The 17016-nt window shown below is 40.6% G+C and overlaps 1 protein-coding gene across 1 annotated transcript in view; it reads left to right on the top strand.

Annotated features, from left to right (window-relative positions):
• CNTNAP2 (contactin associated protein 2) overlaps nt 1-14718 on the top strand; it is a 1022680-nt gene extending 1007962 nt beyond the window's left edge. The window contains exons 23-24 of the mRNA XM_005485915.4: nt 13201-13272; nt 14267-14718. Coding sequence (XP_005485972.2) covers nt 13201-13272; nt 14267-14466 — 272 coding nt within the window. The 3' untranslated portion in view covers nt 14467-14718. The remainder of the gene's footprint in view (nt 1-13200; nt 13273-14266) is intronic.
• Nucleotides 14719-17016: the final 2298 nt, after the last annotated feature.

The raw sequence follows: 17016 nt of genomic DNA, 5'->3' as shown, positions 1-17016 counted from the left end.
ATGGGCCTTAGTAGTTAATTTTTGTTGCTTACTTTTCTGTCCATTTCAGTGCAAGGTAGCAAAAGACTACAGTGGGATTTGCTCAGGATATTTGCACAGTTCCTAATAGCTCCTGCAGTTCAAAGAAAGAGGCCCTGTTTGTCCTTGGCACATGCTATTATGCTTGACCTTGTGTTGGCTCAATCTCATCTTGTAAACTTTGTTGACCCGACAGATTACAATTTACACCTTTTTTTCTGGATAAATTATAGTACTTGGACACAGAGACAGCATGAAGGATGTCAGGGAACATGCAGCATGCTAGTAGGCTGGCTCAAGCTTCTGTTAACTTCTGTCAGTAAAAATAGATTTCATTGCCATAGCCAGACTTAACTGTTTCAAGTCATGGGCAGACAAAGCTCAAGAGACCCAGCTTCATTTTCAGTAATGATTAGTTTTTGGAAGACTGGGAGTCCCTTGTCTTGTCCTCTCTAGTGATCTGCATCAGCAGAGGTAGAAGATCATATTGCTTCAAAGACTTCTAGTGAGGGACTGCTGTACCCCAAAGAAAGCAACAATGTCAGGTGAGTTATGATGGTAGAAATATGTTTCGCAGGAAAGAAGTGGCATTTCACTGGTTCAGGAGTAAAAGGACATTCAGGTGTTGGTGAGCAATATCTGCCTTCTTCAGTGGCATTTCCATGGTAGAAAGAGGAGGTATCTCAGCAGCTCATTACCAATATCAGTAAAAACATTGGAGTCTTTGTGAAAGTATCAGAGGTGGTCTGATACAGATAGGTCAGTCACAGGAAAAATGTGTTCTCTAGACTGTGTAACCTTGAGTCATCAAAGTCATAGCCTGGCAGTCATCAAAATGATCTTCATCTAAATTAAAATGCTTGGGTTTAAGTGTCACTTTGCAGTAGTAAATTGGCAGTTTCCACTGAGGAATTTTTTGTGTTTTCCAAACTCTACTTAAGACTTTCTAACACAAATTATGTTGAGAGAGAAAATGGAGGAATCAGAGGCATAAGTTATTGGCTCCAGAACTGGAATAGTCTCTGTTGTCTCAGTGTGAATTTATTCCTTTACTAAACTGGCTGAAGGGGCAAAGACAAAAAGCAGCTTTGAAATTCACAGAAGCACTTGTAGTGATGTTAAAGCAAAAGCCACTCACACTTTGCCACAAAGAAATGGTTGCAAATAACATGGCTTTGAAAGCAGCAATTACTATGTGCAGCATTTCTCATCTTCAACATGTTTTTATCTGTAACTTTTAGTGTTATATTACCTATGTAATTTTAAATAGTTCTTAAAACATGAGAGCTAAGGATGGATGTTTCATGGTGAAAATAAAACAGTCGGGAAAAAATTTGTTGTAAGTATCATATGGTTTAAATTTCATTCAGTGACATACTCTGAACTCATCCTGACTCATATTTTGAGTTAAGCTTAGGTTTTTAGCTTTGTTTCTCAAATATTGTGGAATTGAACTTTGAGTATTGAAAAATGTTGTAGGAGGGAATCAAAGATAAGTGTCTAAATAGAACAGATACACCAGATGACAAATGTAATGATCCTTTCACCTCTCAACTACAGTGCTGGATCAGATTTTGCAGATAATTACTAGAAGTTAAGCAGGTTCTGCCTGATGGGTGACCTACATGAAATGTTTTCTTTAAACTCTTCTGTGTAGTTACTGCATCTTCTGCTAGCTGCAAAACATTTTGGATGCCCTAACAGAGAGGCTAAAGGGAAAATCATAATGACACACATCAGTCACTTGGCAGTTGACCTTTAAAAACTAGTTCAGGGATTTATCAATAAGAAGCCCTGCTGATTTTCTCCCCTGACAAATGGGCTGAACAGTTTGTCAGTTGACTATCTTGCACTGTTAGGCTTGAGTACACATATATTTCACATTTACAATATTAGATATTTTTAAATTCCTTTGTTCTTGTAGAAGTCCCACTTCCCTCCCTCCCCACCCGTGGCTGGCTTTTTGCCATGCTCCTGGGACATTATCTTAAACCATGATCTTGTTCAGCTTGTGAGTATTCTCACAATGCATGGTCTTTTCCTGTTGCTATGGTGATCCTTTCTTGGTGATGATGAGGCACAGGAATTCAACAAGTCATTCTTTTCTGGAACGTGACTTTCTGGTGATTTAAAAGAAAAAGGTCAGTAACGACATCCAAGCAGATCATCAATATAGTTCACTTCCTGTGTTTTCCCCCCATCAGTATTATCTCAGTTCATGTCAGACAATCCAATTTGCCTTGGTTACATCAATAGGAGTGTAGAAAAGAGGCTAAAAAGAGCCTGATTAATGAGCATATCTACCTTTATATATTGTCCAAACCATTGAATTACCTGTCTGGCATACACTTAAAAAAGTTTTAATTTCTATAGCCTTTAACTGTATTGGTATGCATTTTAATATCCATTGCTGTTGCATAGGTTAACAAAAAAGCCAAACACAGGGGGTTTTTAATATCTCTTAGTTCAAATTAGCTAAGATATAGGTAAATGATAGCTGACACCTTGTTCATTGTAGAGAAGCAGAAAAAAGCCCAAACATTATTATTTTTGTAGTAAAAAAATTCAACACCTAAAATGCCTTGTAGTTAAAATTCGAAGTTGCATATTATTGTAGTGACGTTATTGGGTGCTTTTATCTAAGGTTCTGCCAATTACTAATGAAATCTCATCTCTGAAGTTTTCTTATTCATATAAATAAAGGATAAAAGAAACCTATTACACGGATATACCTATCTGTTTTACGTAAAATGTGCTCCACCTTGCCAAACCACCCAATCTTGAATTTAGTAAAAGCAGGAGATCCAGAAAGGCAAGGTGCACACAATAGCTGGCAAACTTTAGCAGCCCTAAGTTGTCATAGTGCTCTGTAGCTGCAAGATGCATTTACTCTGAGTATGAACAGAATGGCATCTAGAGTATTTAACATGGGATTTAGTTAAACCTATATTAGCTTCAACATATTACAAATTAAATGGGGCAGGATTAAATGCTACATCTGTACATTCTTCAAGTGGCGTGACTTTTTTCTGTGTGTGTTTAAACCCTAAATGCTCTTTATTTTTTTGTAATAGTTGAAAGGTCTTGCCTTTTACAAATCAACATCTTACTTTGATACCCCCATATTGAGCATGTCCTGCAAAATCATGTACCACTGTCATCAATATTAAAACAGCTGCTTTCAGGATTCTTTCTCTTTTTGTTAAGAATTCATCCCTCTTCCTTTAACAAGTGATGGCAGGAGAAGGGAGCAACAGCACTGAGCACTGGCCACACATCCAAGCTCACCTATTTGGCCAGCCAATTTCTTTGTCAAGAGAAAGAGAGCAGTCAATTCCTGCTCGAAGAGAAAGTGTCCCTCATGTTACTGGTGGCAGTGCTGAAGGTCACCTTCCAGATTCAGATGCCGTGGGTTGAGTCACATCTCACCCCCTGACCACTGGTACCACATCTCAGAGAGCACAGCAGCAGCACCTGAGGAGAAGCTGGGTCAGATGTGTGCTGCTGTGGATGTGGCTAGGAAGATGGAAAATAGCTTTTGCCCTTATCCAGGGCTTGCTACAAATGGCACAGTGGGAAGGAAGAATCAAAGGCGTTATTTGCTGATGGGTGACAATGCAGCCCTCAAAGTGGTCTTAGGTCACAAACTGATGAACAAAACACTCTTCTCCTGGCCACAGACATTGAAAGAGTCCTGTACACATCAGTGAGTCCAAGAGCATGAGCATTAAGTTAGTGGTGACATGTGGCAAAGTGCTCATTCTCTCTTTTAGGGGATGGCAGGAGAGCAGGGTCACTTCCCTAGGCTTCCTGTGAGGGCGTGCAAGTCCAGGCAGGAGGCACAGAGGAGCTTCACCACTTTTGTTCATGATGCAGCCTTACACATCTAAATTTGATCTCCTAGTGTTAGCAAAATTAGAAATAGATATGTGTCGCAGACATTTTTTCATAGAAATCCTTTCTTTCACATTTGTCCATCTTCTGGGAAGCAGAGCCCCAGAAGAAGAATGTAAACTATTGTTATCAGCTGCTGTGAAATGTAGCAGGTGCCCCTGTGATTGGCTCATCTTCCATGTGTACCATTAAAGGCCAATCACAGGAGCAGCTCAGGGACAGATTCCCTGGACACAGAACTTTGTTATTCATTCTTTCTATTCTATTCTTAGCTGAGCAGCTCTCTGCAACTTCTCTTCTTATTCTTTTTAGTATAGTTATAATGTACTATATGTATTATATAAATAAATCAAGCCTTCTGATCAAAGAACAAGATTCTCGTCCTTCTCTCACCACAGTGACCGTCTAAAGTTGCTGTAATAGATATGAAGGTATCTGCTAGAATAAAATGACACTCCTTTTGTCAAGCGTAGCAAACCTGTACTGCAATCAGAGAATCATGCCAGATTCTCTCTTCAGGGTTACTGATTACTCAAAGTTGTTGGGTTGGGTTTTTTTTAATTAACATGGCGTGTAAACATTGGGAGGTTGTTTGTCTGTCATTAAGGTAGCTTAATATTTACACTCTTTATATAAGAGACTGAAGATGCATTTGCAACCTGCTCTGTGGGTCAAGAGGTTCTTCCACTGCCAGTCTGGCACATTTCTGTGATTGTTTACTCTGTTGAGAGTGACCAGCATTCATCCCCCATGCTCCCAATATAAATATTGTCTCAGAATCCATGGCCTTGACCTGAGTTGTTTTCAAACAAAAAGGTAGCAATTTTTGTCAGTCAGGAGGGATTGAGTCTAGCAGAAACTCATAGGTCAGTTTTTAAGCACCAAGTGTTTCTTGCAGACAAGAGGGTAAGTGGTGAACATTTAAATGCAACAGTTTCTATTTTTCTCCTGCCCATCAAACAGCTAACTAGGAAGAGCATCTGTCTGAAATTTGGCACAATCAGTGCTTCATCTTTAGAGGGTTTAATTATGGTGCTTGAATTACTGCAAATCTCTCTATTGATTTGGAATAAAAATGCCTCCCTCAGTCTCATGTAGCTCCTTCACACAATTATGTATAGCTTTCTCTTAACTTTAAGACTATATAATTTCTGTGTGGGATTTCTGACACTCTGTCTAGTGTATCAGACAGCTGGCAGACTGCCAAGCTTGTAAATTCTTCTGGCATTCGTTGACAGACCAGTATTGTAGCTGTTTCATAAGCAGTGATTTGAATATTAATGCTGCTACCTAATGTCAAGAGAAGGTGCTAATACTAAAAAGAGAGTCTTTTCCACCCTCTGGAAAAACTTTATTTTTTACACAAGTACTATTCTTAACCAGGCACATAGAGATGGTGTAAATTAGGGGGAAAGTGGAGTAGAGGAGAAAGCTTTTAGATACTTGAGCACTTCAGGTGACTGCTTTCTTTTTCCTTTCCTCAGGCAGAAACACACTTACTTCCTGTGTAAGAGGTTCTTCTAGATTACAGTCAGATCATTACAGCTGTTAAAGGGGTTTTTAGGTTTAAACTCTCCAGTCTGACCCACTTCTTATCCCCAGTCTGAGTCTTTCTCATTTTTTTCTCCTTTTTTGTAGCTGTCATAAGTTTGCAGGTTTGTTTGGTATTCTTGCTCATTGGGGTGTATTTTCTTCTTTTGGGAGGGAGGGGAGGGGTGTTTCTTTCACATGTTCCCTCTGGGTCCATTGTCAGTGATTAGCTATATACAGCCAGGCTTTGGCCAGCATTAACTCCACTGTTCCTTTGAGAGCACCAAAGCGCTTCATCTTCTACATTAATTATAAAAGGAAGTATTTGTGACTCTTCCTTAACAGGTGAAATGTAAGCACTGCTCATAAAATTTTCATGGAAGTGGTAGCTTAGGCCAGCATGACTCTTGTCTGGAGTCATAGTGGGACTCAGTGTCAAACAGATGTTGCTACCAGGAATTAAAAGATAGATGAGTTTAGGTCTTTGATGGATGAGGGTGCTCTAATGTGCTGCAAATCAATTGGAAATCTGACAGAGATAATGTTCAAAATACTAATTCTGAGGTCCAACTTGCTGAAGTTCAACTGCAGATAAAATCAAAAAGTGATGCTAAATGTCTGTTCTCCTTTTTAAATGAATACAATTCTGTAGTTTATAGGTACCAGATGTTAGTGTTGTGAAGTGTCTTGCCTTACCACTACTCTGTACAATTACTTTGCTTGTGTGCCAAAGAAGGTGTGAAACAATCATACAAAGAGGAAAGCAAGGGATAATCCCCTAACCCATCCCAACAGGCAGTGCAGGAATATTTTCCCTGTTTTGTATTTCATCCAGGACTGACTGGGGGAGTTCAAGCTGCAAGGATTGGTCTCCTAACAAGACACAAGTTTTTCAGTCCCTTTGCTAGGCAGATTGCCTGTCAAGACCAAAAAAAACCAAAAGACTATTGTACATCTATCTTAGTGTAAGCCATTGGTAAAACTCCATTTTCTCCTCTCCTTAAGAGTATGGGCAGCAAAGCTCACCTGCAGAAGGAAGTTAAAGGGCTGGTAACACAGAAATTCACAAATAGCTATCTTTGCTGATTAGGTTGTCTGCTGTCTAGTGTGGAGAGTATGTATTGTCCCAGTTCATTGACCAGGGAGCTTTCACTTCATTTTCTCCCAGCACTGCCATTGTTCATTGTTAGTATTTCCATTGTTCATTCTAAAATTGATGCTTTTTTTACAGTAACATCCAACAACACTTTTCTTCTCTAATCTCCACTTACCTTCCCACTGTCCTAGGCATTTGCATGCAGAAGGGTGTTCAGAGGACAATGTTTCTATTAAACCATCATTTAAGAGGATTTTTTAAATTTATATTCATTTTGTATTGGAACAAAAAGACAGAACTGGGGAGCCTTCACACTAGAAATGTAACCCACAGGTTTTGTGTTTTCCATTATCTCTGTGCATGTATCTCTCTCAGCAGAACTCACCAGAAGCTGACATAAAAACCACTTGAGATTCCGCAAAAGGGAAAACAAAATGAAACTTTTCAAAATATTTTTGATCTAACTGAACATACCTGACAAAACTTAGTATAAGTAATTGGTCCAAATAGTACTAATGCACTGGAGGAGTTTTTCTTTTCTGTCTCCCCCAGTCAAGATGGTTGTAAAAGACTGAAGAAATTAGTGAATTTTGTTCCAACATGGAGATTCTCATGTTCCAAATAATTAGCATTATTGGCAACAGAGAGAAGAAGATGACATTTTTTAAATTAAAAGCCCCAATTTTCCCTCTAAGCTGCACGTCTGTTCTGGTAGTTACAGAATTGCTAAGTGGGTGTATTTTTTCCAATATCCTGTAACTTGTGCTAAAAAGAATTTATTAAGTCAGTGACTGTGAAGATTTCTATTTCCATAAATTCAGGAAAGTGGTTCATAATGAGGACATACATATAACCCTCTAACACTACAGTTGAGACCTCACTAAAAATTCAAGGAGTGATGATTGACCCCACATAGTATGCTAGAACAAAGCTGACCTTTTACAAACAGCCTGGTTAATAATATCTTTTAGATATTTTTTGGGGGAAAAGTGTGAGGTTGGTTTTTTAAAACCTGGAGGTGTTTAATATTAAAAATCTCTTCAGCCAAGTTCTTGGTGTTAACACTTAACCTGGTGTTCTTAGGACTTCAAGTAAAGTATGTTAACAGAGTTTAACATTAAACAGTCCTCCTTCAAAATCTGCTCTCAAATGCCTAGAAAAGCAGGAGTAGGGGTAGTTTTCCTCCTTTCTGAGTTTTCAGCTTAGAAAAGTAGGAAAAAAAATAGATGTATTAACTTAAAAGATAAAAATATATGAACTTTCAATGCAAAGTAAGACACAAAATAATGTGCATTATAAGAGACAGGTTTTTTCATGCTGCTTCAGATTCTTTTTTCCTTTTTCTGAACTGCTGCAGTTTATGTGTCATGAGAGCTCTTCACAGAGCCAAACTCAGGAGGAGAGAAGTGGATGGGCTGGGCACAGGTAGTGGGATGAGCACAAAAGGGCACTCTAAGGGTTGTGTTGCTCACCTTTGATGTAGGACTGTAATGGCATTGTTTACTCCTGCTCCATCATTTCTGTGCTTGCCTTTAGAGTTTCACTTGTGATCCAGTCCCTTCAGGAAGGGGAATGGGGCTGTGACTGCACATTAATTTCTACTATCAAGACTCAAGCAATTAGGTTCTGTTCTTAGAGTCTGTAATAAGGAGAGCTCTGTAATTTCCAGCCACAGCAGTACAGTCTCACCTGACCAGCAGGGTAGACATAATTTACAGAATGACACCAGAGAGCTTGCTTTTGTTTTTCTCTGTGCTGTGGTCCTATGGAGAACCAGATTAGTGAATGGATCTAGTGTCCAACACTTTCTCAAAATCCTAACATGTAAGTGAGCATTTGCTGTCATTGCAAAGTCAATTCTTGGATGCTTGGCTGCAGAATAGAATTAGGGAAGATGGAGTTATAGTTCACATCTTTTCTTTTATCTTATTGTTTTGCTTCTAATCAATGCCTTGATTGATGTGGGTTTTATATACCTTGTGATCATTAGATCTGGTGGTTCTGGTTGCTTCTTCAGTTCATATTTATGTGAAAACCCAACTGGTTTTAGTAATGGACAAACACCTCTCAAGATTGTGTACATCTGCAAAGATGAAATGTCAAAGAAGTCTTGCAGCACATAAAATCTAGTCTGAACAAGCTCATTTTCCAGCATTTCACATTTCATTCTGTGAAACTGAATGAAACTGTGATAACTCTCACACTTCCTTTTGTGGAGCAAATCTAAACTGTATCTTCCTTTGTAGTGCAGAATATTTTACCCAAGACTTGCCTACTCAGAAAAAAAGTTCAGTTAAAAAAAAATTGCTTTCAATGACTTATGTATAACTAGTCCTATTAATGTATCTCAAAACAAAATTTGCCTTTTTAGTGTGTACTTCTTGATACTGCTCTTTACCTGAAAATGCCCACCTCACTTTGGTTTTGGGTTTCCCCTTGCCTTTACTGAACAGCCTTTTGCTCATTTCTCAGCCCACACTCACCTTCTGGGCTACTTTACCAAGGTCATTTTTTTACCTTAATTTTGTGAATTTGTAAAAGGCTTTTATGTGGAACCATTGTAAACCATTTTCCCTCTGAAAATGGCAGATGCAGAATCATGCCTGTCATAATGAAGCAGAATTAATTCACTCAGCTAAACCAAGCACATCTGTCATCCTTAACATCTAATCCTAATTGTGCTCTGTTTATCCAGTCCCATCTTCCCTCTCCATTCATTGAGGGCTGCTGTTTTGCATCTGACTGTGGCAATGACCATGCTGGGCATGCTGGAGAATGTTAGGTCTCCTACTGCATTTTTGTGGTCATCTAAAGCTTCAAATGTCATTAAAATGATGGCCAGAATATGGAATTTGCCTGCAGTCAGTCTTTAATCACCCTTTTAGGTGCTGCAAAGTTTCTTCAACCCCATTTACCCTAATAACAGAAAGTTGAAAAGTGCAGAACATAAGTACAGACTCTGTAGGTTTACTCTGTGCTTATTGGAAGTATTGAAACAGCAACCTACGTAAGAAAGAGAAAGCAAAGTGTGCTGTGTCCTTTTACATAAGTTAGCTTCAGGATGGTGCTGTTTGAAGCAAACCTGCTGGGGAAGGGCAGCAAAGAGCAGCAATGCAAAGAGCAGCATCTGCCAGCTTGGATCCTGGAAGGGAAGCAGACAAAGTGATGTTCCTAAGCCACAGAGGAGCTGAGCATTTCCTGGTACAGAGCAATCTGTCCCTGCACTAGCTGCAGGTTTTAGGAAAAGGTCATTGGTGTGCAGTGACAGCAAACTGATGGCTCTGTGCCACGGCTGCGTGAGCAGAGGATTTCAGGCAGCTGGCAGGACATTTCTTGGGTCAATATTTAGCTTCTCAGGATAGATTTTCTGTTTCCCAGGATAGATTAAAAAGCTCTTTGCTCCCTTCTTCGTGTTTTGAATCACACACATGAGACCATGGCTACTTGGAGAAGCCTAGGGAAGATTTGTTTTAGGAATTGCTCTTTACAGCCTATGAGCAGCACTTTATATAGTTTTCTGTGCTTTTACCAGAGGATCAGAATTACTGCTGTCCCTTTGTCAGCATGCTCTAATGTATTCTTTCCTCTTTCAGTTCCTGAATTCCAGCAGCAATGGAAGAAAAACTCATTTTAGTTGTCTTTTTTTATTAATATTGCCAAGGAATGTGACTGTAGTAAGGTCAGAGAGGATTCCCCGTGTGTTTGAATGATGTAACTCCTGTCTGAAATACCTGCACTTGGTACCTGTTAAGCTCATCTTGGAGGGTCAAGGACCCTCCTATGTTCTTCTCTGCCTAATTGCTGTGGCAGGAATTGCCCTTTTGTGGTTCTTAGACCTCTGACCTATAGCTCTCCTTTTGTTGTTCTTAGACCTCTGACCTACAGCTCTTTCTGATCTTTTGAGAAGCTACTGAAGAATTTCAAGGGAACGTCCTGTTAAAAAAGGAAACTAATTAGTTGTTTTCATTCTTCTTTATCAATCTATAGTAGTACTTCAAGTAAAAAAATGTATGGATAATTTTGCAGCAAAATATATTCTATAATCTCACATTTGGATGAGATTTTAGATACTTTTCAGTTAAAAAAATCCCCATAATACACAAGCAGGTCTCTTGGGGGCACAAGAATAACAGAACAGGAGTTAATGAATTATGGTGCTAATATCTGCCAACACTACTACAAGTGCTTGAAAAAAAAGATTCATGAAAGTCTAAGCTCCTTTTTTTCCCCTGCAGCACACCTGGTGCTCCAGCAGCTGCAGCAGGGCATAATTTTGCCAATCTGATGATGAGCTCTTGCTGAACTAGTGTCCCCTGCTCTGAGACACCAGTTCTTGTTCCCTCCTTGTCAGAGGTGAGGGTCTCAGAGTGAATCACAGGTGCTTGTTGAGCCCATGGACAGCTCCTCCTGAGCGTGTGAGATGTCTGGGTGCCATGGAGAGCAGCTGTGTGTGGAGGCATTGGGTCCAGGCCTAGCAGCAGCTCTCAGACAAGGTCAAGGATGGAGCTCCACATCCTGCATCATGTCCTTCCTTATCCTGCAGTGTGCTTCAGTGCCTCTTGAACATCACAGACTGTGCTCTTCCATCTGCCAGGAATCCCTTGTAGCATAGCCAGTGTGATGTGGCAGCTCAAGAGGGATCATGCTGGCATGGACAGCAGCTTTCCTCTTTCTTCACTCTTCACTAGTGCCATTGTCCTTGAAATAACCTTTGAAAAGAAGATAAAATATAATATTCAGTTGTAAGAAAAGGAAGAACTGTGACCATTGTAGATTTTCAGTTTTCTTGTGTGAGGACACAGGAGACCAACTCTAATGCAAATACTAGGACTTGTTAACTGCCTGTGGTTCTGCTCAGATGACAAGAGGCCTCCTTTTGGGTTGGAATGGCAGAGAGGAATTCCTTGGGATTTGGCAAACTGATGCTTTCCCTACAGTATTATTTGGATTTAGGATTTTCCTTGACATGCAGGGAGGGCAGGTTTGAAAGTAGGATTTCCCACTGCCAGCAGTGCAAGGGTATGTTTATAGATCCTGTGCCAAAATGTCTTCATTAATGGTCCTGGCACAGCTCTTTCAAGCAAAATCCACTGATATGGAACCAGGTATTTATTTATCTTCTACAATTTATAGCTTGATTCATTTCAGAGGGATGCAGATGAAGGTTTTCAGGAGCCAGAGCACCAACAAATGTCAAAGGCACAAGTGCTGCTGGCAAAAACTGCTGGCCAGGGCCCCTCTGCTGAGCTCTGAGAAGCACACTCCTGTTTGTGCCCCAGGCAGCCAGCCAAAATCCAGCTGCTGAACACACAGCTGGTTCAACTCCCTCCCAGGGTAGGCACACAGAGGGCTTCTCTGGCCCCAAACCTCTTTTCAGGCCATGTGGCAAGCTGAAACCATTCATTCTTTTGTGCAGCTGCTTTACAATACAAAAGGAACTTTATTATGGGTTTTAGTCCATGGTAACAGAAAGACAGTTGAATTCCCTGAGCCAGTTTTTGGTATACTGAATGCATCACTGCTCTGTAAAGGCAACTGATTATTTTCATACAGTATCACCTAGTCCATCAAGCAAAGAAAATACAGTGGGGTTTTAAAGGCTGCCCTGAGAAGCAGTTCATATCCTTGATTATTTTAACTTTCTCCAGTTAACGCACTTTTAACAACATTTTCTCTATTTCAAAATCAATGTCTGAGTCCGGGGGCAAAGAAGGAAATTATTGCAACTCCTCACCCAGCTCCCTAGGCTTGCTTAGTCATTGCAGTGTCCAGTTGCTATGTCCGACTGTAAAGAAAATGCTGATAAGTTTAATTGATGAGATTGCCTCTGTGATATTTTCTGGAGGTTAAAACCAAGGCTACTATCCAAATTCATCCCATTTCATCCAGTTCTGCTGCCAGGATTTTCTTCTTTTCAGGTCACTGGCAAATGAAGGCTGGCACATCAGCCTGTACTTCCTCTCCTTACCCGTGTGCTGGAGGCTCTCCTCATCCACAGCCTCCCATGCCTCAGCTCCTCCAGCTCTCAGTCTTGCTCCTGAGCTCCAAAGCAGCTCCAGCAGTGGCTCAGCTGCCCTGCTGGGCTTTCTCCCACAGTGACAAAAGTGCTGGCATGTGCTCTGTGGGGTGGCTGCTCTGTGGCTCTGACCAACAGAAGCTGCAGCCCCTCTCTTACTCTTAACTTTTGCAGCAGCAAAAGGGATTCAAGTTTTATCTTTCAAGGAGCTTGAATTTGTACCCAATGGTGGTTACAAAATCCTGGAAGCTTCTGAAGCCTTTAATAGGTAGCACTGACAAAGGCAAAAATCTCTGTAATTATAAGTATGATCACGCACTTTTAAAAGAGAGGGGTTTGTTTCGTTTTGTGCTTTTTTACCACTTCAAACTTACTGACTTTATGTTAGTAAAGGACAAAATGTCTTCCTGTGACAACAGCAATCCTCACCAAGGGTATCTTCTTTATTTTAATTTAATTTTTGTTATGAGGAACAAGGTTCTGAGGCATTAGACAATATTAAGAGATCTTTTTGGTTTTATTCATCTATAGATAAATATCTAGTGATCACAGTTCTCTTTAAGTTGTATCTGAGGATGTCGGATGTATTTCTGAACTTTTACAGAAGTTTCACTGCTATTTACAACATTTAATTCTCTGTTTACAGCAAGTGCTGATTTTCCATACAATGGTCAAGCTATAGGAGATGGAGTTAACAGAAACTCAGCTATTATTGGAGGTAAGAAAACCGTCTACTTTTCCAAGATACTTTGCAGTACATATCTCTGATGGCTGAATTGCAGTTGGTAATAAAGCTGCATATTTCCATATCCAGGTTTAGGTGTGTTGCTTTAGTCTTGATTTGCTGTGTAATTTTTCCTTTCTAATTTATATTTTTATTATTATTTATAACTTTTCCTAATACTTTGAAACTTTACAATACTGGAAGGAAAGCATTGCATTCCTCAGAAAAAGCAGGCCACATTTTAACAGCCTCAGTTCACCTGCCCAATGCATCAGTTAGTATAAAGTAGCATAACAAAACTCTGGCTGGTAACAATATTCTTTTTCTGAAAATTTTATAACTTCTTCATCTTGGAAGATTTCTTTGCCTGTACAGAAGGACTCAAACAGGAAGAGTGTTGTTTTATCGCATAGATGCCTATGCCTAAGGGGATAACACTCATGAGACTTCTCTATAACAGGGTTGAACCCAAAATAGACCGTTGCAGGGAGAGCAATTAAGGCTAGAACTGATGATAAAGTGGGAACATCTGCAATTATGTGGAGCCAGTGCTTAGTGGGTGGTGTGAGCCAACAGTGAACCAAGCCAGTTTTCAAGGACATGTGGAGGAGCTAGAATAGGTCTTTACAGCCATTGACTGGAAAGTGAACATCAGAGATTCCACCTTCAAAGAGCTGCCCGCACATCACCAACACACCCCACAGTTCTGGGAGCGCTCAGCACTCTCTGCCTCATGGTCAGCAAAGCTTAGGTCTGTAAAAAGGTTATTAATGTTGAAGATTTTACCTATGGAATGGGAGTCACCAGCAGCCTTCAAGGAGCTGCATTCTGTATATAGTGGAAACCATATATAAATATTAGAGTAGTGGTGATGCCCACGTGCCCGAGTAGCTTCAGCTCAGCTCAGAGGAGTTTTGGGGTCGTTTCTTTGTGTTAAAGCCCGCAGCTGGTCTCACCGGGGGCGTCTTTTCTTCCCTCCTGTGCGCAGGCGTCATCGCGGTGGTGATCTTCACCATCCTGTGCACGCTGGTGTTCCTGATCCGCTACATGTTCCGCCACAAGGGAACCTACCACACCAACGAGGCCAAAGGCGCAGAGTCCGCCGAGAGCGCCGACGCCGCCATCATGAACAACGACCCCAACTTCACGGAGACCATCGACGAGAGCAAGAAGGAATGGCTTATCTAAGCCCACGGGGATGGGGCCTGGGGTGGGATGTGAGCTGGGCCAGGGTGGGGCTGGGGTGACTCTTGCAGTGGAGAGAGAACACTGTGTCGGACACTTGAGCACACATAGGATAAAAAGATCAGCACAACTGGAGGAGCAAGTGACAGGAAAAGAGACCACTGAGACTGGAGAAAAAAAAAGAATATCTCAAGAATTTAAGAAAAAATACTTTTTAATATTTATTTACAGCAAATTGCCCCTTCTGTATCCCAACAACTACAACAAAGAGCAGTTTTGCAGCTTCAGCACTGGTTACAATTTTCAGTAATACCTGTCTATTTCTGTGTGTGTTTAGAGATGTTCTGGATACCTGTGACAAGAAACAGGGCTGGTTTTTTATATTTTTAAAAGCTGTTTAAAATGTGGGTGGCTCTGTCCTGAGAACAAGTGGCAGCCCTTTCTTCCTGACGTTGTGTTCCCTCCTGGCTGGCCACTTCCCTGCCCTCAGCCCTGCACCTTTGTGACCACGTCACCGTTTATTTGGGTGACATTGATCCAGGGGGTGGGACAGGGGGTGAGGACTAATGCAAGTTTTATTCACCAGTTTCTCAACATCTCATCAGCCCATGTCAGCCCTGGCAGGGCCCATCTTCTTGACCCAGGCACTTCACTGATTGTGTGCAATTCTCATCAGCAATGTAAAAATACTGTTATTATGACTACTATTACTAAAGAGGATTATCATAAAGCACAGGAGGCTTTAAAGGTTTTTTGTATTATTTTGTTGGTCTCTGAGGGAGGATGATGCTGTGTGAGTCTGTAGACCTAGTCTGTTCCTGTGTCCTTGTCTGTGGCACCAGGTCACCACCTGAGGCACGTGCCAAGTTAAACTCAGCTCTGCCTGTGGCATATTGGCATATTCTGTACATTGTAGTAGGGATATAGAGCCAGACTTTGTTTCCTTCTGTTTATTCTTAATAGGCTGTCATAGAAGTATTAGTACAGCTTTACTCAGTGCATTTGAACCCATGAACTTCACACCCTTTTTTTTTTCAACTTGAGAGTAGCAATTTATTCCTTAAATCCCTTGTTTCAGTCCCTTTGCAAGGAAAGCCTCCGCTGGCAGTGTTTGCACAGTCAGGAAGGTGAGGTAAAGGAGGCTTGAAAACTCTGCCTCCAGAGCATGTGAGGAACACACAGCACACGGGGAAGAGTTACTTTTCAATACAGAGATTCACCCCAACTATTTTACTGTCTTTGTAGGGCATTTTTAAGAATAGCAAGGCCAATGCCAAGTACAGCATTGCATCTCATTTTTCCTCTCAAATCAGGAGTGTCCTAGGTGTCACCTGAACAGCAGGCAGGCAGCTGGAAGGAAAGACAAAGGGGCAGCCTGAAGACTTAATATCCTTTTGTGGCAATAATTTAACAAAGCTTTAGCTTGCCCTCTGCAGAGAAGCATGATGCTCCTATGGTCTGAATTGATAGGAATTTAGGGCCTTAGTGGACAGGTCTTGCAGTGGAACAGAATGAAGTAATGAATATACTGCAGGGCTTTGCCATGTGCTGAAAGAACAGAATCAATACCAGGAATTTCCCATTTAAAGTATTTATTCTTCTGACAGTCCTAGATTTGCTTTGTCTTTAATATTTCTGAGTTTAGTATGCACAGATTTAATTCATTTTACTGCACAAGAAAGATTTACTTTTCACCCAAACATGCAATCTACTACACTGAGCAGTGCTGGCATTTTTGATTTCATTATCTCTTTTGTTGCAACTTTCATTATTCGAATTGACACTTTAAAAATGGAAAAAAAAATCATATAGGGGAAAGAAAATATTGGAGTCCTACCAGACAAGACATTGATAAGCACAATTTGTCAGAAAGTCAGAAAGGTAGTTTGGGTTTTAAGGATGGTAGCCTAAGGTCCTGTTTTGGAGGAACATTATCATTGAACATAGATATCAAAGCAAATCAAGCCCATTAATTTCTTCCATTTATGGATTTGGAATTAGCGTACAAAAAAATTGCCAGTTTTAAAAGCAATTACTGTTTCTCAGGTAACATACATGGCAGGGAGGTTCAGGTAGGCATAAAAATTACCTCTGTTACTCTTGTGCTCTGCAGCTTTTTGCCTTGCCTCCAGTATCAACTTCTGCCTCTCTTGTCTGTAATCAAGCAGATGAGTCCTGGGTTTAATCATGGGTGTAAAATAAGTCTTCTCACCTTGGGGAATATCAGCAGGGGATGGACATACCCTGTACCACCACTCAGCAAACTACCTAACAATCACAGATGTCTCTGTAGGATTGAAAAAGCATTATCTTTTCTCTATGATTTTATGTTTCATTTTATTTCAATGGTATTTTAGTCTACTCTGAAAAACACCCTTACCTGCAACTTCAAGCTACCAAGAGAAGTGAACAGAGCATCATTTGCATAGATTGGCATTTGATTTGCAGGAAAAAAAAACATTCCTAATCTGAATTTAATGTCTGTGAGGAAGATCAGACTTCTGTATCCTGAGAGACTAAAGTCTTCTGCTACTTTATGTGGGAGAGACTGAT

Source organism: Zonotrichia albicollis, chromosome 1, assembly GCF_047830755.1.
Source record: "Zonotrichia albicollis isolate bZonAlb1 chromosome 1, bZonAlb1.hap1, whole genome shotgun sequence".
Classification (NCBI taxonomy): domain Eukaryota; kingdom Metazoa; phylum Chordata; class Aves; order Passeriformes; family Passerellidae; genus Zonotrichia; species Zonotrichia albicollis.
This window is presented reverse-complemented; position numbering and strand designations above follow the sequence as displayed.